Genomic DNA, 27,692 nt, shown 5'->3' on the forward strand with positions numbered 1-27,692 from the left:
GAGCACACGTTCTGATGACGTTGCAGATTACGTGTTAATGATCACAATGGCGGAGGTTCAAAACTTAGTTTGGTTCCTCCGTCGTCAGTACAAGGATACCGAGGAAACCATCACGTTAACGGGGCGCCAAGAGGTACGTTTAGCACCTGTATACCATGTACCAATGTTTGAAAATGATACTAAGTCCTGTGTGCGCCTTATATACTAGTTTTCGCACCTGGAAATTTGTGCTTATATTTGGCAAACGCGAACTCAACGATCAGAAGGCAGGTTCGACGGTGTTGTCGTAGTTTGATTATGATGTTCTAGACCATGCGACACTCTTGCGTTTCCGAGATGTTGTATTCTTTTAACAAGACACGTAAGCATAGTGACGAGGCGTGGGTATCGTCAGAAAATGAACGTTTATAATCTATCTGTCCCTTGGTAGATGCAAGCGCGTTTGGTAGTTATTTTGTAGAACTTTGTTGTAAACTTTTGTCGATTAACTGCGTCAGTGAATTCTGAAGACAGTGCGTGTCGTTCACAAGATTCGATCATGTCGATATCACGGCAGTTCGTAAACCCGTGCACGCGTGAGTTTGAATGACAGCTGCAGTACGTTTGCGACCCGTTACACGTCGTTTTCGTTGTGATAATTTATTCCGTTTGACACATGCGCGAGAAAGCCCGTATTATTATGCAGCACCGTGGCCCACGATTGGCCCGTCGGGCGTCCCTGGGGACAATACATCCGTCAGCTGATCTTTGTTTATGTGCTGATGCAAATGAGCCCCATTTCATCATCTGATCCAGGGTAGAACCTAGATCGATCCAGGGACTGCGCTGGGCTGGCACTCAGCTGGTCGTGAAAATTTTCCCCAAAGTAACATTGAACGAGTGGTTTTAGATTTTTTTTTGTCCCACCAACGTGTACTGAAAAGTGCCTGTTGCGAGCCTGTGCTGAGTTGGAAGTGTTCCTCCCCCACAACTGGTCCGAGGAAGGGGATTTTTTGGGGGACCAGCCTTGTGTTGTTGCTGGGCCAGAGGGAACATTCCAGCCCAGGTAAACAAAGATGGCCTTCAGCCCGATGCAGCCCTGGCAAGGCACAACACAACTTGTTCCACAATTCTTCTCCACATTTCTACATCTGCATTCACTTTGGATACCTGTTTGATGGTGTACTTTTTTGTGTGTATAATGGAATCCTCCCCTCCCTGGAGATATGTAATTTTTTCCTGTTGCTGTGGCATGATGTGTGGGAATTGTTGTGGTATCTCCCTGCTGTAGGTCTCGCTGGGAAGGGGGCTGGATGTGACACACCGGACCATACCCAAAGACACACCCTTCAATATGTTTAGTCGAAAGCATGCTATTTTCAGGCCCGCGGCGGACGGGACCTGGACGGTGCAGGACAACAACGTAGGTATCATGGCGGCAGGCCTGACGTGTTCTGTTTTCTGTGTGTGTGAATTATTCATAACAGCCGACATTCTGCTGCTGCTCAGAGCTGGGGGTGTAATGTGCTGTGACATCACAACTGCATAATCGGCTGCTATCTTGGCTCCACCCTGGAGGGGTGTTTTTGTATTCGCACAACTTTCTTGGCACCCAGAATGTTTTCTAACCGGCCAAACAAAATTCACAAAACAAGGAACACTTTAATTGATGTGTTTGCTCTTTTATATAAGGTAAGGCCTTTGTTATTGAAGCCAGCAGTGTAGTCCTGTGACCCCAAAGTCCTCAAATTTCAGGGGGAGTGGCCAGGACTGGGCAGGCTATTTACATACCAAGTGAGCTGCATCCTGTTCCTCAACATTCCATATGGATGACTTAAGAGAATATCTTGGGGTATCCGATGGCAATGTCTACATTTGGAGCAGCACCAGAAATATCACTGGGATCGTTTTACTTGTCAGTTGTGGTGTGACATGCCTTGAACATGTTAAACATTTTCCAATGGGCATTTTATAGTTTTGAAGTCACTTTTAACACTGTTGTAGATATTTGCACTAGCCACGCTTGCAAATTCAGGAAAGTGATGAAAGTTGATGTTTTTTGCATGTTATGTTTCATTGCCTTATCTTGCTGTTATTGAGAGACTCAGCAAATGGTGAAAATAATGAGAGAAAAATCAATAAAAACAACCTCCCATCTCCATTAATCTTTAGCCAGAAACCTGCAATCAAAGTGACAAATGCTTGCATGGAGCTTTTATCCTTCTTGCTTCTAATTATTTCTGCTGGTTGCTTTCTTTGTTTAAACCCTTTAAGCACAGTTGGAACATGGAAAACAATGCACCTTTCTTGGCAACTCATGTTTCTTGTATGTAGATCAATGATGTTTTTATGTGATTGTGAAAAAAAAAGAAAATTATTTGCTTAGTCTAAATTTTGTAGCAACTGTATGCCATGTCTGTTTGTTTGCATGTATATTCAAGTAATTTTTTTTTAATGTGATGTGAAAAAAGCTGAAATTGGTTGCATATTCCATATCTACTGGTATTTAAGCTCGGAAATGTCCTGTTATTGAATAGAAAACAAAAATTGACAGATTTTATGTTTTCTGTTCCATGTGGCCATATCGCAAGGCCTATACTTAAAGCATATTTTCCGTGGTCTTTTCTTTCCAGACAATCAATGGAATATTTATCAATGGTCATAGACTGAAGCCAGGCATTCCGGTTGCTCTGAAGGAAGGTGATAATATCCAGTTGGGGCTTCCGCCTACCAGAGACTCAGAGCCAGAGTTTCTGTACAGAATAGTCAGGGATTATACCAGTAATATCTCAGGAAACAGAACAGACTCTGAACTCAAAAGCAAAAGGAAGGAAACAGCAGAAAACGCTGATCCTCAGGGCAGTAGACCCGGCCCATCCCACCACAGACCTGTCGAGAGCTCCGGCCACAAAAGGAGAAGACTCGAACAGCTCGATGAAGATTTGGCGCATAAACAGCGCGAGAAACAGGCAGAGCAGAGAGTGAAAGAGGCGGAGGCCCGGATTCAGAAAATGCAGTCTCTTATCGAGGAGAAGGAGTTGGCACAGAAGGCGCTGCAGGAGGAAATGAAGAAGAAAGAGCAGGAGATGCAGCAGGAGAGGAGACAACAGGTACTTGGGGTTGGAATGTGTTCTGCAGTGAGATCCCCAAGTATATCAGAAAAAACCTACGTCACTGAGACAGGAATAGTTCCGGTTTATTCCAGTTCACTGTCCCAGAATGTGGGTCCCTTCAGGGGCCTGGGGCCGCCCGCCTGAGTGTGAGAGATTCCTCGGGTTTGTTTTTGCCCGAGTGAGGGTGGTGGGTATAATGTACCAGTGAGTTATTGTTCTCAAGGAGGCGTCACCTAACAGTACACACATGCACATGCATGTAGTTCCCAACACCAGCCCGACGCGAACAGCCCCGTGAGTGTGCCCGGTGAACGTTTCACCGCACACGGTCGTGATTGAGCCGTGTTGTCGACATTTCCGCAGGTGGATAGTAACCTAACTGAGGCCTCTTGACTACTCCACACGTCATTGCTTCAAGACCTTTGATAAAACAGTCAGCGTCCTTCAGGAAACCCTACAAAAACAACGTAGTGAAGGCAAGACGGCCTTCCTTCCTTCAACTGAGGCTAGGTTTTCCTGCCAAAACAAGGGGAATGCAATCCCCACTACTGACAGACAGAGAAATGAATGAAAGAAAAAAAAAGACAGAACATACAAGAGTTCACATATTCTTTAAAGAATAAAGTGAAGCACCTATTGGAGTAAACTGCTGCCTCTGGCAGACACAAACTGAATAAAAGCCGTACATGTAGGTTGGTATCAGTCCAACACATATAGTCCCTTTACCACTTTTGTACACACTTAAATGTAAGTTGTCGCTGCTTTCTTAATTAGCATACTGGCAGTCGCTTTATTGTCGAACTAGAGCAACCTGCTTGATAATTATAAGATCGTTACGAGGAATCCGAGTTCCTTTCGTTCGTTTGTCGTTTGTCTGACGGTCAAAAATTGGGTTCTGCAGCTGGGCATTAAAAATTCAAGTCAGAACCTGAGTCATATGATGACGTTTAGAAGGGCAGTAACCATGCTATACCAGAAAATTACTGCACTATGAGACCGTCTGCATATAGAAGAAAAAGTTGAAGGAAAAGTCAAAGGAAAATTGAAGAGTGCATGTCTGCATGCACGAAAACGTGTCAAAACGTCAAGCTTGCAGTGAGGTCCAGTTGTGTAGTGTCTGAAGGAAAAAGGGTCCATTTTCTTGGACACTTTTGTTGTCAAACCGTATTATCGGTATACTGTAAGTGGTTCATTTGCCAAAAGCAGTCTCTACATGTTTTCGTCATGCACGTTCGAAATTATCGTTCCTGACAAGAATGCGCCCTGCAGGTCGGTCTGTGTTTAAAAATAAATAAAGGAAATACCTGATAGTAAACAGAGCGATCGTAACAAACATCAGTAAAATCATGTTGCAAGTTATTTAAGGTGTATCCGCGTTCGTGGTCTGTGTTGCCTGTATTCATTATTTTTATCAAACCTGTATGTAGCCCTAGGCCTGTAGATAACATAAAAACAACATCTGGTCCTGTGACTGTGAGGTCCCTAGGTGCTTATTACTATATAGCTTGTCACTTCTCCGTAGTCAAGGTCATATTTCAGTCCATCCTCTTATTTTTTTATTTAGAGTCATTTCAAATACTCTATGCCTTCATGATGTTGCTTGATGTAGGCCCTTAGAAGCAGTCTTCAAACTTTCTCTGCTCAGCACCATGCTCCTGCTTTTGCGAATTTCGCTCAAATATTAGATAAACAACATCAAAAACAACTAAGTCATCGTAACAAGCTTTGCATCAAGTCAACATTAGTGTATCTAGTTAATCATCTTATACATTAATTAAATGAAGGAGATCCCAAATGGTAGACCTTGGTCACCAGTAATTTCATTATCATAGATTTTTCTCTGCCACTGATCATTTTTTTGGCACTGATCGGACCAAGAATATAGGCACAAATTGCATTTCGTGCAAAATAGCAGCCAGTAGATCTATGAGTACTGAAATTTGAATATTCTGTGGGCAAATCAAAGCAATAAAAGATGGCGGTGAAAGTGGCATCAATTTTGGCTATATTCCAAATTTGCAAATCATGAAAACAGCTCACAGGGTAGAGGGTACTTCAGGAAATAGGAAAAGAAGTGGAGGCCTTAGACTAGAGTCTGAGTCATGCTTTTGTGGGCATGCCATGTATTTTGTTGCGTTAGACATTTTGCGAAAGCCACCATGAAGACTTAGATAGGGAGGTATGGAGGTAATTCTGAGGAATTTAAATTTCAAATGCTCCTGTGGCAGGCTTGTCTTCGTTCTTCTCATATGTGCTATGAACATTGTCCCTGATATGTGTCATGTTGTGACAGTCAGCATGAAAGGCTTCTGCTCAATGTGACCTGATTTTCATTGAGCTTTGATACTACTGGTAGTTGTGGGGTTGTTCACTACTATAGTATCTGGTTCTTTATTCGAGGGCTGCAACATCAGCTTATGACATCTGACATTATTCTCAAACAGGGAAATAATTATGCTCTTTTGTTGTCTCTCTCTGCTTAACCTATTCCCTGCTGAAGTAGTCATTTGGCACAAAGCTCTTGTTGGTTGGTTACAGGGTTAGGCAGGAAGGAGAAGATAAATCTAAAGCTGCTATTTATGCTCAGTTGCTCTGTGCTTTGCAGAAAAATACCAGGAACTTTGGCTTTTCTGTGGATAACTTCTTCTTCTTCTTCTTCTTCTGGTTTTGTGCACAACCTCATCATGCTGAGGGCTACGGCACAGTATTTTGGTCAAGGTCAATTAGGGCACTGGTTGCTCGCAGTCTACTAGTATTTGTGTTTTGTGTCCGGTGTTCTCTGTCCGCTGGCTCCTCAGAGGGCAGGGGCGCCACTCCCTGACCGTCACCCGGTGCTGGGGGACGGCGAGTACCCGTCAATGTGAGTAAAGAGTTAATGTAGGGTAGTCTTGAAGGCTTCTAGGGTCTGGGCCTTGACAGCATACTCAGGTAGAGTGTTCCATTCACGTGCTGTCCTTGGATAGAATGAGTTCAAGTGGTAGTCTGATTTTGAAGTTGGTATGTGGTATGCCAGACTGTTCTCGGTGCGGGTTGGTACTTTGTGTCCTTTGGTGGTGAGGGGCATCTCTGATGCTACAATATTTCTCTGAATCTTGTAAAACATGTGGAGTCTAGCCTGCCGTCTTCGCTCTGCCAGCATGTTCCATTCAAGTGTGGTCAGCATACTAGAAACACTGGACTGTCTCCGATAACGGTGGAGCACGAAGCGTGCCGCTCTTTTCTGTACAGCTTCTAAGTTCCTGATGTTCTTTTGGGTGTGTGGATCCCAAACTGTTTGACAATATTCCAAGATTGGCCTCACTAAAGTCTTGTATGCCCGAGCCTTCACATTTGGGTTTGAGATATTTATGTTCCTTCTCAGGAAGTTCAAAGTGTTAGTGGATTTTGAGGCTACTTGGTCTATGTGTTGATCCCAGCGCAGATCTTTACATATTGTCACTCCCAAGTATTTGACACTACTCACATGTTTGAGAACATGGCCATGTAGTGTGTAATTGTATATGATGGGTGTTTTCTTTCTAGAGATGGTCAGAACTTCGCATTTGTCTGGGTGAAATTCCATACTCCAGTTTTCTTCCCATTTAGTTAATGTATCTAGGTCGGCTTGGAGTCTCTGAGCATCCATGTGATTGGACACTGTCATGTAAATCATGGTATCATCTGCAAACAAGCGAGCAGTGGATTGTAGGTTTTCGGTTATGTCATTTATATAATACAAAAACAAGCACGGACCTAATACCGATCCTTGTGGCACACCTGATAGCACATCAAGTTTGCTGGAGGTACAACCCTCGACAACCACAGACTGGGTGCGTTGGTGGAGGAAGTCCTCTATCCAGCCCAGAGTTTCTGGTTCGATGCCATAAAACTGCAGTTTTCTGATGAGACGTTTGTGGCCGACCTTGTCGAAGGCTTTGGAGAAGTCGAGCACGCAAACGTCTGTCTGTAGGCCATTTTGCATGTTGGTGGTGACTTCATGGATGAACTCTAGTAATTGGGTCTCGCACGATCTTCCAGGTCTGAAACCATTTTGAAGTTTATAGAAGAGGTTGTGGTGTTCGGCGTGTTTCATAAGGTTGCTGCAGACGATATGCTCCATAATCTTTGAGCATATACAGGTGAGACTGATTGGCCTATAGTTGGCCTTGTCATATCTCTGTCCCTTCTTAAAAATGGGAGCAACATTTGCGTGTCTCCAGTCGTCCGGGACAGTTCTTTCCTGTAGAGACTTTTGGAATATGCGAGTAAGGGGGTCTGCAAGCTCCTCACAGAGTTCTTTGAGGATGCGGGGGCTAATGCCATCAGGACCGCTAGCTTTTCCTGGGTTAAGCTTCTGTAGTAGTTTTAAGACTCCGGGTTTTGTGATATTTACCCTTGGCATGAGCTCTGTCTTCTTTCCTCGCTGTTGTAGTGTAGGTATGTTTGTGGTTTCTCTAGTGAACACTGATTGGAATTGAGCATTTAGGATCTCTGCTTTTTGTCGTGAATCTGTAACGAGCTTCCCACGGTCTTTTAGCGGTGAAATTCCCGAGTGGTCTGTACGTTTGTACTTGATAAACTTCCAGAACCTTTTCATACTGTTGAAGATTTCGCTGTTTTCATTGTTTTCCGGGGTGATAATCTCTTCAACATATTGCCAATATGCCTTCCTTAGATCACGCTGTACTTCTCGTTTCAGTTTTTTGAACTTGGCCTCAGCAGATGGTCGTCCTGTCTTTTTGCTGGCTTTGTATGCTTTGTTTCGGCGCCTGATTTTGCGCTTCAGGTCCAAGTTTATCCAAGGGCATGAGTCCTTGACCTTGGTTGTGCAGTGAGGAATATAGGTGTTTGTTCCCTCTATGAGCCCGTCTTTCAAGATAGTCCATAATTGGTTGGTGTTGGATGTAGCCTCAGCATTTCGTATTTTATCAGCAAGTGTATTGGCGAAGTTCCTGAAGCCATCCCAGTTAGCCTTAGAGTAGATTGGAATCTTGCGTGGTATTTGCCGTCTTCTTGTTGGCATTACTTCTAGTTCTGTATATACTGCAAGATGGTCGCTTATACCAGGTATGATCTGAGTTCGGTTTACTTGTCTCGGTCGGTTCGTGAGTATAAGATCTAATATGTTATCGCCTCTAGTTGGATCTTCCACTATCTGTGTGAGGCCATTATCGTGCATTGAATCAGCAAATTGTCTGTGCTTGACTGCATGTCTGGTATTCATTTTCAAGGACTTATCTTTCCAGTTCCAACCTGGCAGGTTAAAGTCTCCACCGAGTAGAATGATATTTTTGTCGTTAGTGGAAATCTTTCGCAATGATGTGTCAAGTATATCAGTGGTGGTGTTATCGTCCTCTCTTGGGCGGTAGCAGGCTCCAACGTAGAGTGTTTTGCAGCCCTGCATGGTAACCTTTACCCAGAGTGTTTCTGCTGACTGGGACTCCAAAGTCTCTTCCCGGGTGCTAATGTAATCGTTATTGATGGCGATGAGTACACCACCTCCATGTGCATTTCCTTTACTCCTATCCCGCCTGTGGACACTGTACTGGGGTCCAAAATATTCTGATGATTGAATATTTTCGTGAAACCAAGTTTCAGTTAAGATTAGAATGTCCGGTTTGGTAGAATCAATTATATTGAAAAATGGACCTTTCTTCTTTACAAGTGACTGGCAGTTGATGTTTAAAATGCGTAGAGGCCGCCCAGTCTTTGGAGTTGGGCTAGGCTTTAATGGTGATGACTCATGTAGGGGTCTTGACAGGTTTTCTGAGTTTATTGAGTCCAGGCTAGTGGTACTGGAGTCTAGTGTGGACTGCGACTGGTTTAGGCTTACCTCATGGAGGTCAAACAACACAGAGCTGTAGTTTGGGCCTGCACATAGTGTGCATGTCCAGGCCACACTGCTTTCTCCCAGGAAGTCGTATGTGGAGTCGTGGATGTTTTGACATGCAGCGTGGAACCATGTGTCGCATTCCTCGCACATGACTCCCTTTTCGTCCCATGTGACTGGTTCGTGACAGGATCCGCACAGGTAGACCGAGCTGCTCATATCCGGCGTCTCTCTATCTTGGTTGTGGGGACCAGGGTTTAGTTCCACGTCACTGGACATGAATAGTAATATAGCAGAAACCCAGGTGGTACTGTAATTTTTGGCATGTATGATTGGTTGTCTGCATAGGGTACGATAGAAGTAACAAGCGTTCTTGGGGTTGTACTTTTGTATGTAGACTAGGTCTCTACGAGTAAGGCTACATATGTTGTAGTTGTTGATAGAGTTCTCATTGTGGTCTCTCACATGTGCCCTAGCAATATTAATTGTCACTGCACTGAGTATGATCATTCCCTGTAGAAGCCACATGTTTGCTTTTTACTTTGTGGGAGGAGTTAATGCTGCAGACAGTAGTGCTTCAGTAGATACAGGTGCAAACCAATCGTGAACTCAGAGCATGATGGTTGACATGAAGTCATGGCTGACGTGCCTCAGAATTTTATAACACTTGGCTATTTTCTGGCTTTCTGAGTTGCTGTATATATTATCCACACGTTTTAGTAGAAATTCAGTTCAGCTTTCCCTGCACAGTATAATTGATACTGGTATCAGATCAGATAGATGCATAAGATGATCTCCGGGTAGTATGGCTGCCCTCCCCAATATGGCTGCCGTGCCCACACTGTTTGGGAATTTCCCTCAAGTTTTATGATACTTAGCTGTTTCTGGCGTTTTCGATGACTACACGTGTTCCTTAGATGTTCACACGGAGTTTGGTGGAGTTTCGACTTTCCTTGCACCGTATTTCAGGAGATAGAAGTGATGTCTTAAGAGCTACCTCACAAAGCAACCAGCACCCTGGGTGACCTTTGACCCACTCATCTCCAGCCAGCCATAGATTATCCATTCCAAGGCTTGATCAGTCACCTTCAGTAGAGGTCATATCCTAAAAATGAATGTGATGCTGACCTTTAGCCCCAAAATAGAATGCAGAGTCATCACTCTGTGTGCACGGCTTGTTGGAAAACAAAGTGTGGGTGATGCTGGCTAACAATTAATGATTTGAAGTCTTCAGCTCTCATTTCCAAATCAATACATTTCAACAATCAAGGGAACTCTTATTTTCAAAATTGTTGTATTTTCTCGGAGCTGTCACATCTGAATCTATATTAAATTTTCGACTAATTCAAGAGAGCTCTCATTTCAAACATGTTGTGCTGTATTTCATTCTCTTATAATCAAATTATTGCATTTCGGGGGGACTCTAATTTCTAAAATGTTGCATTTACATACATGTACAGCTCTCGTTTCCAAAGATTTGTAGTTCAACTTCAATAGAGCTCTCATTTCCAAAATGTATTTCAAAGAAATCTACTGGAATAGATTTTAAAAATCTGTATCATCATAGAGCATGAAGCATATTTCAAACTCCTACATGTATAAAGTGTGCATGCTTGAAAAGATCTCTGCTGTTGCATTGCAATACAACTTGTTACAAGTGTATGGTCACCTGTTGGGTTAATGATTCAGATCAGGAGTAATATCATAATCGGTTCAAATATACCTGTAAACAATAGCCTGGGTGCCATCCTATTTCTACCGGGGCTCCTACACTCGCTTCCCTCAAAAAGCGAGTGTAGGAGCCCCGGTAGAAATAGGATGGCACCCAGGCTATGTAAACAACAGAGGAGGCATAGACTTGCTTAAAATATGCATGTCTGTTGACAGAATGATGAACGTATTCAGAGAAATGCCCTTGTCAAGCCTTTTCAAAAATTGGAAGGGAACCAAAAATCACCCAACAAGTCCATAATAGGCTTGTCTAGGCAAATTTTATCTCTCCCGGGAAGGTGGTGACATCATGAACAGTACATGTAGACTGTACTTCTCTGCCTCATTGGGTCAGAAAGGATTTGATTTCACACGTACTGTCAATTCTGCATCGTAGGAAAAGAGAATACAGTAATTCTGCTAGCCTGGGTACCAGACCACAGTGTTATAGTCGCTAATCCTTCAGCCGGGGAATCAAATTGCCCCGCCACCACAGTTAGCACACGGCCCCTAATTATCTCTCGTGCCTTAGATATTAGAGATCAGGTGCCAAAAGAGACTGGGTGCGTACTCTATATCACGTATGTGGCCTCCCACAGCCAAAAGGGGATATCGTCTAGCACAAAGGGTCTGGTATCCAGGCTACAATTCTGTATCAGTTGTGTAGTAGGCTTTTATGTGATAGTGTCCATTCTGCAGGAGAAAGAAATCATATTAGACTCACTTCCCAACATGCTTGCAAAGCATGTTACCACATAGGGGTCACTAGTTTCATTTCTAACTGCACAATAAGACTCCTGAATAGGTATTGATGGCATCCAATCAATAAGTGAAAGGGGTCGTATTCAGCTCTCTGGGAATACAGTGGGAGGGGGGGGGGGGTTCTAGGATGCTTCCCCATGATGTTATTGATTTCATCATACCTCAGCCATGAGATTCAAGATGGCTGCTCCCCTCAAAAATATTTTCTTCCAAAATTCGAGTGAAGATGATTATATACTTAGTACATACCAATCTGTATTGACAAATAACAAGTAACATACTTGGTTGGTCTCAAGGATAAAGTGGATAATCAGAATCAGTGTTTTATATATCATTTTTTATTTTACTCTTGCAGGGTCTTGTGTTGAAGAAGTGTATTGAATTTAACAGTATTTTGGTATACTGTTCGTTTCCGGGTCACAGTTCTTGAACAGCTTCAGATCACAGTACAAATCTAAATGTGTTTTTCATAGCCTGACTAAATTGCACTCCTAGTGGCCAGCCAGCGAGAGATAGAAGTGTAAACACAAGCTATGCTTTTCAGGCCTAAGGATGGAGATCTGAAACAGGTGTTCAGAGTTCATTGACACCTTGCATGAAGGAATTATCAGACTGTCGGCAGTACTGTTTCAGAAGATTGACTTTGACACGGCCTGCTTTACCTTCAGTGTACATAACATTAACAAAACATGTTGGAGCCAAATACTGTCACAAAGCCAGCATTTTTTTACAGCTCATAAGTACTAGCCTTCACTAGCTCTTCCTACGGGCCTATGGATCGTAGAATTTGGCCAAAAAAAAAGGAATAATTGGTCAGTAGGTAAAGTAAGGTCAATAATTCGCCCGCGGTTGCAAATGAAATTTCCTCTGGTGGCCAAACTTCCCTGGCATAGTTAGTCTGGTAGAGATAACATAATTACCGCCATGTTGGCTAGCCAGGGAGAAGTCTTTCAGACCCTCTACTCATGATCACAAAGGTTGCAGAGTGCTTTGCTGATACATTTGGCATCTGTTGTAGAGTGCTTGTCTTCTTGTTACAACTGAGACGGATCACAGAAGCCCCATAAAGACAGTGAAGTTAACGGACTGAATGTCTGTCTGTTTAGGACAGGAAACCGCTAAAATGGAGAAAGAATCAGCTGATGAGAGCAGCTGTTGTAAAGCCGGCGTCAAAATTCATTTGAGCGTCGGCCGAATTTGCAGATCCCCTGAAGCTCGCAGAATTTCAAAATTGCCCTAGCGTCAACCATATTTTCCAATGAATATCTTGGGTGATGTCCGTCAAAAACTAAAGATCCCCCATGAGATGGTACCATCTCTTGGAAATAGACAAAGTCAGAATTGACTAACCCTGGCAAAAGGCCAATATTTGGATCAACTTTGATTTCTAAAAATCGCCCGAAGCCCGCGTTAACGACAGGACGTTGGCCGTACTTTGGCCGAAAATGCACATTTGAAGCTCGCCAACACTTCGGCCGAGCTGAATTTTTTCTTATTTGTGACGAGGGCTTAAAGAAACTTGGAAAATGAACGGGAAAGTCCTAACTGCAGTAGATGTAGAAAGGACCCTGTAGTATACTTGCTGCTGCTGCTTGCAGCATGTTCACATTCCTCGTAGGCCATCGTATGATTTTGATGTTGTAGGATATTCAAGCTGGCTGTGGCATAACCAGCCACCAACAAGGATCTAAGACAGTTTTTCCATAACAAAACAGCTGAATTTTATAGGACAAATACATGTCTAACCCAAGAATGACCAGTTTGCAATCGTACAACGAATGTAACCAGGGCCTTTATAAAACTAGTAGAAGAATTTTGAAGGTCAGTAGCATCGGATTTGCCTGTAAATGAGTCACACCTAAAGTAGGTGACTCACAGTCAGAGTCATCATTGGGATAATCCAGGCGTATATTTATCCTGGCCATGTTATAGTCCACATTGTTGTCGATAAACAAACCTGGGGCCTCTCAGGATTGACCTTGAGTCAACCCTCCTGTCGGGCTCGGCTGTTTTTCTAGAACCTGATAAAAACAGGGCGGCAAATACACAAGGTCATGATCGCCAGTCCTTTGTGCCCCCCTCTGGGGGTTCAATGTTTACCAACCCCTAGAAGTATTCCTATAAAAGCCATGCCAATTTACTTCCTTGGTTCTCAGTCATTCTAAAGTTAAAAACTTGACAAGAGGTCAAAATAGAGGGCTGGGAGGGAAACTTGAACTCTGGCTTCTTGGATACTATATGTGCCAAGGTACAAACTTTAATTTTCCAGTTCTGCAGTACTTTTATAAATCCACAAACCAACAAATTAGATTGATTTGACTGAAACATTGAAAGCATTTTTCAATCCTCAATTTCTGCATTTGGTGATGAAGTGGAGAAAGATGCTACCAAAAAACAGATCATTTCGCCATCGTTCCATTGCAGTAAGAGAGAACTTTAAATGTTTGTTTTTGGAATAAACCAGGCTATGAAAAGTAGGAATGTGTAGCAACAGTATCTCACTGTCTCGCAGAGTTTGAGTCATGAATGGCTGGAGAAGGCAGATGTTTTCTGTCTGCTATTTGTGATTTGAGAGCTGTTTTTCAGCTTCGTGTGGCGACTAATCTACTTTGACTGCTAATCTGTACATGAAGCAGTCTGTCAGAATTGCCCCATGATTAACAGGAAATGAGTTTTCCCTTCCATGGGCTCACCTTTTTGCAGCCAGACAATGTAGTTTTTCCAAGGCCACCCCAGTATGTGTATTGTATTGTCTCTCGGACACTTCAATTCAAAGTAAGTAACAATTTACTGAGAAGACATCATGAAAACAGAGATATGGGAGAAAAACTTGAATATGCCTGTATTGACTCCATGAAAATCATTAGTGTGTACATGTACATTCCCCTCTGGCCTCATATTTGTTTTTAAACTAATCTTTCAGTCCAGCATTATCTTTTAGAAAACGAATCGGTGTGCCATAGACATGGTGAGACGCATAGATATCTTTGCTGTAGGTGTTCTAGGTACCAATTTTACTACTGCAGCAGGAGACACAAAATGTTGCCGACATCGTCAAAGACAAGCCCCATTATTTCTCCATTATCTCTAGCAGTTTGCTGCCTTATTCGATTTCAGCTGTTCAGACTCTATTACAGTACTGACTTGTATGTGGTAGGAAGTCATTGTGGCGATAGATTTTCCTCTACTTCTGCTGCTTATCAGTCATGGGCAATTTCTTTTAGTCTTTTCTGGTCAGTTTAAGGTGCAGTCGGCCACAAAATGGGTGACGCGTGTTCATGCACTGATTTCAGTCAGTTTCCATTCCGACAGAAAGGTTTTTAACACACACGCAACTGTGCTTTCTTTCCGGTAACTCCTTGTATAGCACATCACACTGACATGTACAATGTACATTGAGTAGCAGTCATTCTCTGTTAAAGTTGGGCATCACAAATGGAAGACAGCTGTCTGAGCATCAATGAAAATGTAAACCCGTTTTGTAAAAGGGAAGTCTTGCTCCTTCTATTCATCTCATGTTTTTTTTTTTTCGATATCAGATGTTAGGTTTTCTCCAGGTCAACTTTGAATTTGTACTGCCATCCAGCATTTTGACATGTGCATTTGAAGAGGTAGCAAGGCTCAAAATACTTTCTTTTACAGCATTGCACATGTTTGGCAAATGCCCGAGCCACTATGTCTGCCCTTCTACAGTCTTCTCACACAAATGAAGCTTTTAGTATCCTCTTGCATGGCTTCGTAATAGCTAATAGCAATCAAGGCTTATGTATACTGAATTTTTTTCATGACACATGTACGTAGCCTGACTTTTTCTAGCAGAAGTTATTTACATTTTTACCTGGAGTGAATTTTTCTCAGTTAAATTTAGATGGCAGGTGGGTATTTAGAACCATGATTGAGTCATGATCAGTGTCTATGGCCTGGTTTACACACACATATTTCAGTCACAGTTGACTCCGAATCGACTCTGTAAACATTTGTGTAAACCCAGCCTTCAACTGTGCTTGGAGAGAAATTGGTCTATAGCAATCAGACTGAATATTCATGGATAGGAACATAGCAAACAACCATGAAAGTTCCACATATTTTTTCTTCAAACACAGGCACCATGATATTCTTATGTGCGATATCAAATAAAATCTAATAGGTCACACTAATCTATTTTCGTGGTTCACAGATTTAACCATTTATATATTTTTTTCTTCAAAAGATAACTTGTACCATTTAAGATATTATTCAATTCCATGCATGATGCTCATTTTTTTGGCATGAACAGTTTAGGAAAGTCTTTCTAGTTGTGCCCATATATCAATGCATTAAAAGCTCAAAATGAATCAGCCCGTATATGTTGACGTAGTGACTCTTGTACATGTAGTAGCATTTGGCTCTATCACAGGATGAATGTTTCTTTTTGCCTGCTCGATCCATTATTTTCCAGCAAAAATCCAAGTATCAAGAAATCAAACTGTTGTGGCTATAAGATGACTCTATCAAAGTGGCAGGTCTCAAATATTTTATGGCTGACTTCCGTGCATGTATTGATTTTCGCTCGTGCCAGAGAAATTTGCAGAAAATAGAGCATGTCAGCACGCTCATATATCTGAAAATGTGTACGCAAACATAACGGCATTATGGTCTGTGCCAGTATGTAATTATGTTTTCATTACCGTGTGAAAATTGCTACTAAATCTCACAACAGCAAAAGCGTTTACATTCAAGTTGATTTTGAATTATTAATTTACTTGGGAAAATTTGTCTAGCTTAAGCTTAAGATTGATGGACCTGTACTCTGTTTGAAGACATGATGGGGCAACAATTTTCATACCAGAGTCGGTTTGTTTACAGGAGCTCGGTCAAGGTTCAGCAAGGAAGCATTGATCAAGCCAGTGCATGTTGTTGTGTGGTTGCCTCATCAAGCTTGTGCCGTTTTTCCATTGTGTAGTTGGTTTTTTTGTGTGTTCTAAATTATCGGTCTGTTTGTATGTAAAAACATTTAAAAGCATTTCTTGATTGAAACGTAAATCGGTGGAAAATAGTATTGAAATTGCAAGCTGCTCGGCCCTATGGATATAACATCTTGTCGTACCCTGTCAGTGTTGGGGGAAGCCATGTATAGTCAGTGTTTCCCTGTAGGCACCTTACTGCAGGTACCAATTGGGTATCAGACTTTGGTTGGGGAGGTAAAGGGTGGTGTAAGGAGAGGGATGGGCTCCGCCTTCATACTCCTTGCCCTAGCTATAGGCACAGTGGATATTAGCTCACTGCCCCTAAGGCCTCAAAAAGGTTATGCTTGAAGAGCTAATGGACCAGATGTTTCAATAAACACTTCTATTTGAAGCCACCATCTTCCAAATCACTTGAGTTGTGTTTTAGGAAACTTCACAGTCAGGATCATGTTACCCCACCCAGACTCAGACATGTGCAGAGTTGTAGCTTGGCATCCCATCTTGTACGGGTTGCTACCCTAACGGCTGGTATGGGTAGGCTAGGAAGCGGCAGTTGGAAGCAGACTAAAGCTAACAAGACTGGATTTCAGGCTACAACTCTAGATCTGCACCCAATACCAAAGACCTATCATCCAGCCCTTGGACAAACCCATAGCGCATACCATTTCATTAGTTTGGTTCGTCTTCCATAGACAGGGCATAGTCAAATATATCAACGTTAGTAACTTGCGTCAGGGGCAATACAAATACTTCTTTAGGGACTTTAAAAACAAATTGTTCAAAACCCCATTTTGAAATCAGCAACTTGATTTGTCAGTGTCTGAATTGATACATCATCCCAGGTAAGGTAGTTATTTTGTTATCGTAATATAATTAGGAAGACCTTGAGGCCAAGACTCTCTGCATCTAGAAAATGAGAGAAAAATTACCCCCCCCAAAAAATGCATGAATTTGTCAGAACATTGTGTGTCTGGTGTGTATGTGCATTGGTAATACAACTGTTGCCTATGGCACCACCTTTTAGTAAAACAATTGCTGAATTTCAGAACAACCACTGCTACACCGTAGTACATGCAAATTTTGTAGTAGAGCTGTTGTTATGTTGTAGCATGACCCCAAAACAGTTGTTGTAGTGCAACCATTGCTGTGTTGTACAGCCACTGCTGTGTTGTAGTACAACCAAATGTTTAGTTGTTTTGTCGATTATGTTGTAGTACGACTCCAAAACAGTTTTTTAGTTACAGTAAAACAACCATTAATTGCTGTATCATAGTACAACCGTAGCTGTACATGTCTTGTACTTGTAGTATAACCATTTATGTGTTGTAGTACAACCGTTGTTGTGTTAGTACAACTGTTGTGTGTTTTTACAGTAGTACATGTACAACCGTTGTTGTGTTGTGTAGTTTAGCCATTCTACTCCTTTAGTACAACCGTCCTTGTGTTGTTGTGTGGCGCAGATGGTGCGTCTGGAGGAGGAGAAGCAGCAGATGCAGGCGGACCTGCAGGCGATGATGACACTGGAGATGCAGCAGAAGGAGCAGGAGCTCCTGCAGCGCCTGGAGCAGCAGAGCCACGCCCTGCAGGAGGAGAAACAGCAGGTCGGCAAACTGAACATTTCAGTCATTTATTCATTTATCAAAAGGATGACATGAGACTTGCCTCTATCAGGCTCCGTCCTTTTGTTGGGAAAATAGTAGAAATCAGCCGAGTTACTCTGCTATACAGGGTAGGTCCGCTATACAGTAAGGTTCCATCCGTCCATCGAAATGGAACCTTACTGTATAGCGGACCTACCCTGTATAGCGGAGTAACTCGGCTGATTTCTACTATTTTCCCAACGATAGGACGGAGCCTGGTAGAGGCTAACATGAGACTACTTATGATATTGTAAATCTTGAAATGTTCACGGTTGTTTTGTTTTCACAGCGACCTCTTACAGCGAAAACATGACACAGCAAATATGTACTAGTATTTGTATTGAACTACTTCTATACACAGAACTGTATCAATTGCGAACTTCAAACACCGTGAAAGCCTACTTCCCCCTCCTACTGCGAAATCAAATCCTTGTGAAATTGAATTGATTGCAGTCTTACATGTACATTATTAAGTCCAGACCAATCATATATGAAAACAGAGTCTGAAGACATATTTACAGTCACCGATGAAAGATTGTGGATGCTGTCTGAAATGTCTGACTCTTCAGAGAACTTGATTCATTTCTTATCTTGTAGAGTGTGAGGGAAGTCTGTACATTAATAAGCTAAGCTTAGTACATACAGTCTCAGGGACTTATCAAAAGTCAAATTCATGTTTTCCTCCTAGCCTGTTATCTTCTTGACATCATTCTGACTTTTTGTTTAGAAAATGTCTGAGAACCAAGAAAATAAGATGGTATGGCCTTGGGTCTGTCACCGAAACCCAGTGTTCTATAATATTGTAGAGGCCCCCTACGCTGTGATTTGGACCCCCTGTGCTGTGATTTAGGCCCCTACGCTGCCTTTCAAGCAAAAGCAAAAGAAGCGGTGTTTCTTTCTGGGGAGACCCTGTTATCCTTCAGAATCATAGATCCTTGAAAAATTATTATTTGGTTTTAGAATAAGGCTGTAACAGAGTGAAAACTTTCAAGAAATTTGTGCCTCAAAATGCAGGAAATTGTGTTATGAATTTTTTTGGGGAGGGTGGCAAACCCCTACTGAGTAAAACCAAATGCTGATGAAATGTGTATGTGTCAGGTGGAGGAGCGTCTGCAGCAACAGCTGGCTCAGCAGTTGGAGGAGAAGGATAAGGACCTGGAGGAGCAACTGCTGAAACACAAGGCCGCGCTGGACCAGATCATCTCACAGAAGGAGCGCGAACACTCCGACCTGCAGGCCAAGCTGCTGCAGAGCAAGGTACGGTTTATTTGTTTGTTTGAAAGATCTCCATTAGTGACAGTACACAGTACACGCCTCTCTGGGCTGGTAGCATGTACCTAGAGTTATAACATAGGCATAGGCAATGTCAGCATTTGCTTGTGCAATGTTTTTCTTTTTTATAATTGTGTTTCTTTGCCTGTTTGTTTGTTTGTTTTGTTTGTTTTGTTTGTTTGTTTGTGTGATTAGATTTCTTCAATTTCTCTGGCAGGTAGGTTTTTGCCATATCAGGATCCGGGGATGTTTTGAAGTTTGTCCCGTCCAACTGCTTTCCCAGTAACAGTAGAAGCCCATTGCTAACAGGAGACACCATATATGTATGACTCTTTCTAGCGAAGGGCTTCTAATGTTGCTTTAATTCACACCTACACTTCAGCCAGGACAAGTTTTCTCAGACATAACCTTAAGATGAATCGGCTCCTAATAAGCTGATTGAATCGATAACGGCTTCACCTTTACCATACCTGTCCCTGGTGCTGAACACAATTCACCTTTTGCAGCTGGAGAAGGAACAGCAGGAACAGTCGGTGAAGAAGGTTCGTGAGGAGGTGGTGGAAAACGTCACCAACGTGATGGAGTCAGAGCTGCAGTGTAACATCTGCACTGAGCTGTTCGTACAGGTGAGCACATCTTAACAATTACAAATCAAATCAGGGCTGTCTCCATGACCCATCCCTCCGTTCTGTGATGGAAATCTGCTTGTTGGGACCGAAAGGAATTTCACCCCGTCCATTAGATCTGATCTTTGTGATATGAAATTGATGAAAATATATTTGATAAAATGAGAGATTTAGCAGCAAAAATCAAAACACACACCTGGTTACCCTCACCAGGCCAGCACCCTCCACTGCTTCCACATTTTCTATTATGCCTGCATCCTGGAGTGGACCAAGACCAGGAAGCAAACTAAAATATATAATCTTTAATGCCCATAATTGTCATATCTTGATATTTCAGCCCTGCTGTAACAGTTACTGTACAATGTATGCCCCAAACCTGTAGGCCACCACCCTGCACTGCTCCCACACGTTCTGTTACGCCTGCATCCTGGAGTGGACCAAGACCAGGAAGCAAACTAATATATATAATCTTTAATGCCCATAATTGTCATATCTTAATATTTCAGCCCTGCTGTAACAGTTACTGTACAATGTATACCCCAAACCTGTAGGCCACCACCCTGCACTGCTCCCACACGTTCTGTTACGCCTGCATCCTGGAGTGGACCAAGACCAGGAAGCAAACTAATATATATAATCTTTAATGCCCATAATTGTCATATCTTAATATTTCAGCCCTGCTGTAACAGTTACTGTACAATGTATGCCCCAAACCTGTAGGCCACCACCCTGCACTGCTCCCACACGTTCTGTTACGCCTGCATCCTGGAGTGGACCAAGACCAGGAAGATGGAGTGTCCCACCTGCCGGACCAAGGTGACCAGCAAGACCCGCTCCCTGGTGCTGGACAGCTACATCGACAAGATGGTGGAGTCCTACAGCGAGGAGCTCAAGCAGCACAGGATGGATCTGCTGCAGGAAAGGAAAGGTAAGAATACTGTTTTTTTACATAAAGGCCAACTCTTGTTATCCCGCTAGGTATCATAGGGTTAAGACATGTAATATGGAAGACACCCAACAACACATGGATAGCACTGCTGCAGAACAGGAAAGGTAAAAACTTGACTTTATCCTGCTACTTACTGTATGCCGTGTGTATTTTTGAGCATACACATAACTCTTTTAAGAAATTAGCTTCCCTTACTTGAACTGGCTGTTGTAGACATAATAAAACACATTATATCTTTTTTATCCACACAGAGAAACTGGCCACCCTGGAACAGCAGAGCCCCTACTGAATCAGCAAGGAAACTTGCTGCCCTATGTGCCACTAGGCCTACTCCAATAAAATACATTTTATCTATTTTATCCCCGCAGAAAAAATGGCTACCCTGGAATGGCACAGCCCCTACTGAAACAGCAAGGAAACTATTGTATCCCCACAGAGAAAGTGGCGACCCTGGAACAGCAGAGGCCCTATTGAAACAGCAAGGAAAACAGCAATGTGCCACTAGGCCTGCTCCAATAAAATACATTATACACATGTATCTATTTCATCCCCACAGAGAAAGTGGCGACCCTGGAGCGGCAGAGCCCCCGGCAGGGGAAGGACTCCCCCATCAGCGTGGGCAGCGCCAGCTCCGACGAGGAGCCCCTCTCCGTCGGCTCCAACTCCAGCGGCTCGGGCTCGCAGTGGACCCAGAGTTCCTCCTCCTCGCACAACTCCCCTCCTCTTCACTCCCGCGGCGGGAACAGCGCCTCCATGGACAATGACTTTGTCCAGGGGGACCCCATGGCTTACTACGGAGGCTATGGGCGCTGCCACATCTGTGGTGAGTTCAATGGATCAAACTTCTGTTGCAGAAGATTGTGATGCATTTGGGAGTAAAGCGCTTCGTTCACAACCGCAATTCTCTCACCTGGCAAAATTTCAACAAGTTGTCAACTAGAGGCAGATGACCAGGTGTTGTAACATTTGTAGGTGAGAGAATTGCAGTTGCGAAGTAAGAACTTTACTTTTGTTGCAGAAGATTGTGATTCATTTGGGAGTAGAGCGCTTTGTTCACAACTGCAATTTTCTCCCCTGCCAATGTTAGGGCAACTTGTCAGCTTCCTTTGTCAGAGCCAGCAAGGTGCCGTAACATTCGTAGGTGAGAGAATTGCGGTAGTGAAGAAAGAACTTTACTTTCAAATGACATGATGAAGCTGTGAAGACTGTAAATGATGTACATGCACATGTACACTGATGACCACCCCTTAGATGTGCATAGTTGTACAGTTGAACAAATTACATTATTTATCTATTCTTTGTTACAAAGGAACAATAAATGATAGGAAACTCTAATGCAGTAGTATTGTATTATTTCTGTATTTGTGTACATGAATTTTGATATTATTTTTAACCAAGTCTACCTCAAGCCCAGGGTTTGCCCTTACTTTTCACTGGCGTCTTCCATTACTTAGCCTCTGGCACTGAGATCATTTGGAACAAGATTGTGAGTTTTTGTGACCCTCAGATGACTAGGTTGCAGTTAGCTAGATGAAGTTGGCATGTCTGTAGGTCTGGCATTGTTTGGAAGTGCTCGAGTCTATGGTAACCCTTAACATGTATCAGAGCCGCAAAACTGTGCACACAAAAAATCATCTCCTTCTCTTGATTTCGATTTTAGTGTTAACCAAGACCATGTGAAAATGAGTGCCTACCCTCGGATAGGACGTTAAATGGAGGTCTCATTTTGAAGAGAGCCACATACACCGAGCCAGATACACCACTAGCATGTTAAAGAACCCACCAATAAGAGTAAGGGTCCTTCCTGATGTGAGTTGATCAAACCTTACAGTCAGGTTTCCAGGTTGTCAATTCTTCCACAAAATTGAAAAATAAAGTCTTGTAGGGATGTTATGCATAAATGTAAGTTGAAAAATAGCAAAGTCCAAAAGATTTTACGCAGCCTAGATGACAGCCTTGTTAGCATTATGCCACTCCCATTGCTAACAAGGCTTGATGTTAGGTGCACAGGAAACTCTGTCAGACTTGCAGGCATGTGGGTTTTACCGTACCTGATGTGACTGTTGTATAAAGAGGTTGCTGGTTGTGTGTTTGGCTACAGGCAGGCGAGGCCACTGGGCACCGGGATGTCCCTACAGGCTTAGGTTCTGAGGAAGGGGCGCTGTACCGTAGGGTTGGCCAGGCTAGGGCAGTTAGGGAACAAAATAACAGAAGGAAAAGAAGTGCCAGCGATACCTCCCTACCTCTGCAGTCCTTGGAAATCATGTATTCTGCAATCGGTGCTATTTGTGATGCTAGGAGGACAGTGAAGAAATACTAAGAATATTCTTTATGTAGCATTCCTCACTCGAATGTTGCCTTTTAAAAAATAAAAAAAAGAGGATTTTTTTTCTTCTCAATGCTGCTTAAAACGTCACCGTATAATCTACTTGTGTGAGACAAGTTATTACAGCAGCGAAGGCAGCTGTCTCGTGTACAAAGAGAGCGAATAAAAGAGAGTTGAAAATGAACCCTGTGGATGTTGTTGTTGTTGTTTTCAGGCCATCGCGGCCACTGGGCACGGGGATGTCCATTCAGGTACCGCTGAGGGGCCCGGCGGGGTGTGTGAGGTACTCAGACTGCCGGGACGGCATAGTCTGCATGGGGAGTTAAACACAGAGAGAGAGAGAGGAGTGGATTGGGCTTGGCGGGCCTGGATGGCACTGGTGCTACCTGGGCTCACGTCCAGCTGGCCGCAACGCACGGCCAACTCTGCGCCATTCCAGCTTCTTTCTCATTGTCCTGAGTTTTGTGAATGATGAAGACATGCAAGGGCACACCTGCTGTACTTTCTACAACCCAGTACTTTTTGGCAGCAAAAAGCTGTAAACAAGAAAAGATTTGACTTTGTCGTGTGTTGAACTTGATTGACAAGAACATGCAATGATACCGAATATGTAATGTAATGTTCAGGGTTACGACTATTGTTACATATCACAGAAGGATATTATTAGACGTATTTGAAGTGTATAAATGTCAGCTCTTAAACTACAAAGTGTGGTTTAAACCTCGTCTACCTTGATGCTGGGGCTCGCAATAAGGGTCAAAAGGCTTGGAATTCAGGACAATTCTCCGGTTGCACTAATAACTGTGCCCTTGCATGTCTTTCATTGATGTATGTTTGCAAGTATTTGTAGCTACATGGCAGACGTGGGCCAAAGAAGAGTATTTAATGGGATAGTGGGTACATAATGTATGATAGGCTACCCCAATTTCATTATTTGGCTCTCAGACTTTGTTGTGCAGGAAACGGTTTAGACTCGTTCCCAACGAGATGATTGTTTACTTTTGGCTTGTTTTGCCTCAGATGGTAAACTTTTTAAAATGTAAACTAAACCCGGTAGATTTTTATCACCTAAAAGATGTTAGAATTTAAAAAGAAAACAGACAATAACTAATTTATGTGGAAACTGCACTATGTTTATATAAATGGTTTATTCACAGGTCAACAAATTTGTACATTAAAGAAAGCAAAAACAACATTGCAGACAATGATACCTTATTGTAAAACCGTCTAAATTACGTAGCTTTAGTCGTAAAATCCACAAGATCTATTTAATCTCCCTTGTTGTTGAATTCTGCGTCCAAATCTGATTTCAACTCGCTGCTGCAGTTTGTTATAGGCCTTTTGGCCTAGAGTTTCCATGCTGATGATATTAAAAAAGCACGTAACTTCAGACAGAAGTCTGAGAGCCAAATAAAGAAATTGTTGTCTATGGAGATATACCATAGTCCCTGACCCTCACGTACTTGTAGGATGGGATTTGGTAAGGTGAGACAAGGAAGATTATAATACAGAAAGTTAATGACCTACAGACAGAGTATAAGACAGGTTATGTCTGATACTGTATTGTGCAGTTTGTTTCTAGCCTGGTATCCATCCCTTTTTAGTGTCCCTACCAGGGTTCTTACTTTGTCTCCCATCTCTTAGTTTCACATAGCAAAGCCCCCTGCCAAGGGCAGAGAGTGTGAGGAATCTACAGCGTCCCCTGGAAGAATTTCAAACTTGTTTACTCGCTGGCATCTCCCGTAATTAACGGGGGCAAGTTTTAATTGGCTTCATCTTGTTTTTGCAAAATTTTGTGGCACCGATGAAGACCTGATGAAAATGTTTTTATTTTTTTGTCCAACAAGGAGAATGGCACGGATGAAAATTCTTCTTTTTTTGTTTGGATGAAAATTCTTTCCGTCCCAAGCAAGAAAATTTTATTCCAGAAAGAGCCCTTTTGCTAACACTCCAATAGTTGCTCCTTGCAAAATGCAACCGTTGGAACTTGCAGAAACTAAAAGGGGATGGCTACCGGGCTAGTTTGTTTGACTAAGTCAGAGATGTAACAATGTTGATTTTTCAGATGGCAAAAAAAATTATTGCAAAATTGAGTATCTTGTTGCGCTGTGGATAAAACAAAGTCATGATGTTTTATAGCTTTATTTTATTTTGGATATTAAAACGGAAAAATTGTGAAGAGATTATGAAAAAAATGGTTACATGTCTTGCTTGTTGATACTTGGTCACACCAATTTAGATTCTTGGTTCTGTGATTTTTGCAGTTTAATAATTGTGCGAGTGGGCCAAATAAGAATTAAAAAAAAAAAACAGGCTTCCTTTGATAGACCTAAATACCACCACAGGAGCCACAAAGTCAACATCCCAGACTGGTGTACCTTTCAAACATGATTTTTCACCTTTTGATGCATCTAACAAATAGAAAAATTGTGATAAATAGAAAGACAAGGAGTTTCCTCAACTGTTGTAAAAATTTGACCAGTTTTGGGTAGACTCGTATCCTTAATGGTACATGTAAAACGTGGTACATTTGTTTTTAGATTAAAAAAAGATTAAGCTGCGAATCTGAGAAACAAGAAATTGGATTGGTGTGGCCTTGTTATATTATGGTGTGGATATAGAGCTGGGGTCCGTACATGTGTGGGCATGTAAGTGATGATGTATATAGATCAGAGTGAAGCTATTGCTGTATTTGTCAGACACAGATGCATGGATGTACGCATCTACACCCTTGCAGCTTTAATTGCAGAGCTATCTTGTACAGGTACCACATCACCTGAAGTTGCAACTACATGTATGTCTACTAGATATACCATTGTTGTCTTTTATAGACTAGCAATTTTAAACTTGATACATGTAAAACTTACAGTTAAAGTCCGGATTATTTTGATATAGCTTTCTTTGTCTCCATACAGGTACATGCATGGAGAATTGAATGAATTGATTTGAAAAATATTTCAGAACCTCCATTAGTAACATCAACGAGTAATCAGGGAAATCACTGTGTTGTCCAAATACCATTATAGTCAAACTGTGTTACACAATGTCTCACTGTCAGAGGCTGATTGTGCTCCTAGGGGCCTGAACAGTGGTAAGGTTGCTGTGTGGTACTACATTATACAATGCTCTACAACTTTTTTCTTCTCTCTGTTGAACTGTGTACTGCTGCAACTGTGTCTGACAAAGCAGCGAAAGCTGTGTGAATACCTGTTAACTAGATGAGTGTAACTGAACTGTACGTGAGGCTTATATGTGAATCTGAAGCGTTGTATGCCTTGCTGACTCACAAACCTGTTTCATGATTCTTTCAACATTCTTGAGTTGTATTTTTCTGTCTTGAGGTTAGTAACTTATGTTGATGTTGCGTAGCCTCCTTCGCAGACTTCCTGGAACGGCGGCGTATACATTGTATATTGGGGTTGGGGGTGCTGCGATTTCTTACACGGGCCAAGGTTCTCCACTAACATAACTCCATCGGCGGCGAAAGTCCCGAAGCCGGCATTAGAGAACCTTGGCCCGTGTAAGAAATCCCCCCCCCCCTGATAAAAACGCCGCCTTTCCAGGAAGTCTGTGAAGGAGGCTAGATGTTGCCTTGGTTTGCCAAAACTCATAGCAATCTGGCAATTTTGAAATTTGGAGACCTTCTAGCCTTCAACAAAATCAGCTGACGGTTTTTGACAGTGTGACGTTTCATGGTTACGAGTGGGGATGTCTCCAATCCTGGCTGTTAGATCTGTGGACTGATAGACCTCACATCGAAAGGACTTTGGCCATTGGTCTTTTAGTAAAGGTGAAACCCGACAATCAAGCTTTTTCAACCTTCTCCCTGCTGTCTATCCCCGCAACAAATGCACAACTTGACAATGTGTCAAATGGCTACCACGGCAGGAAGGAGGTTAATACATCAATCCCAGGCAAAAAAAGACTGCCCAGCATGTACCCCAGTACAACGTTTTTATCTCTTGTGGGTCACCCGTCTGACAACACCTAAACAGGGTCTCTGAAGGCCACACAAGTTTGATTTTTTAAAAATGTTATTGCCAAACTAGAAAAACAATTTAAACCTTCTTGAAGTCGGTATATTTTCAGATCCACGTTTTCCTTCCAGCCCTGTTTTTAGTTTCTGCTCGTGCTACATTTTTATGTTAAAAAGAAAATAAATTGGTGTGGCAGAATGTCTCTTCTTTTTTAACAATTTATTTTCAGTGCAAGTTATACTTTCTATTGTTGTCAAAGTCTATGAATGTAAGGAAATGGTAGCCTGTAGACATACATTGTACATTTTGATAATAACATGATATGCTCATATATCTTTCTGTGTTGGGTCATTCTTGCCTGTGTTTCACACTTTCTAGAATTTTCTCGCTTTCAGTGGCTGTTACACGTAGAAGCATGATTTTGTCAGGCGATCAAACAAGCATTTATAAGAATCCTTTTGTAACAACTTCAAGGAGCTAGCACACCACAGAAGTCCCATTGTTGTCTCAAATTTGATACCATTAAGAATATCCTCAAGTCGTCTGAAATCTTTAAACTTGGCACTTCACAACAGCCGGATGT

General features: G+C 42.4%; 1 protein-coding gene across 3 annotated transcripts; it reads left to right on the plus strand.

Annotated features, from left to right (window-relative positions):
- Window positions 1–11: 11 nt before the first annotated feature.
- LOC136433891 (E3 ubiquitin-protein ligase rnf8-like) lies at window positions 12–27,440 on the plus strand. Of its 3 annotated transcripts, none has more exons than XM_066426479.1 (9): window positions 12–133; window positions 1,271–1,402; window positions 2,613–3,089; window positions 17,780–17,920; window positions 19,058–19,216; window positions 19,738–19,857; window positions 20,578–20,785; window positions 21,363–21,629; window positions 23,347–27,440. In XM_066426479.1, the coding sequence occupies exons 1-9, from the start codon at window positions 38–40 to the stop codon at window positions 23,391–23,393; spliced, it is 1,647 nt and encodes a 548-aa protein (XP_066282576.1). In that variant the 5' UTR covers window positions 12–37; the 3' UTR covers window positions 23,394–27,440. The 3 variants fall into 3 exon arrangements, with proteins under 3 accessions (XP_066282576.1, XP_066282575.1, XP_066282578.1); XM_066426478.1 differs by lacking the exon at window positions 23,347–27,440 and adding an exon at window positions 22,908–23,316; XM_066426481.1 differs by lacking the exons at window positions 12–133; window positions 23,347–27,440 and adding exons at window positions 715–1,045; window positions 22,908–23,316.
- The last annotated feature ends 252 nt before the right edge of the window (window positions 27,441–27,692 follow it).

The sequence above is a fragment of the Branchiostoma lanceolatum genome, chromosome 4, assembly GCF_035083965.1.
Source record: "Branchiostoma lanceolatum isolate klBraLanc5 chromosome 4, klBraLanc5.hap2, whole genome shotgun sequence".
NCBI classification, from domain to species: domain Eukaryota; kingdom Metazoa; phylum Chordata; class Leptocardii; order Amphioxiformes; family Branchiostomatidae; genus Branchiostoma; species Branchiostoma lanceolatum.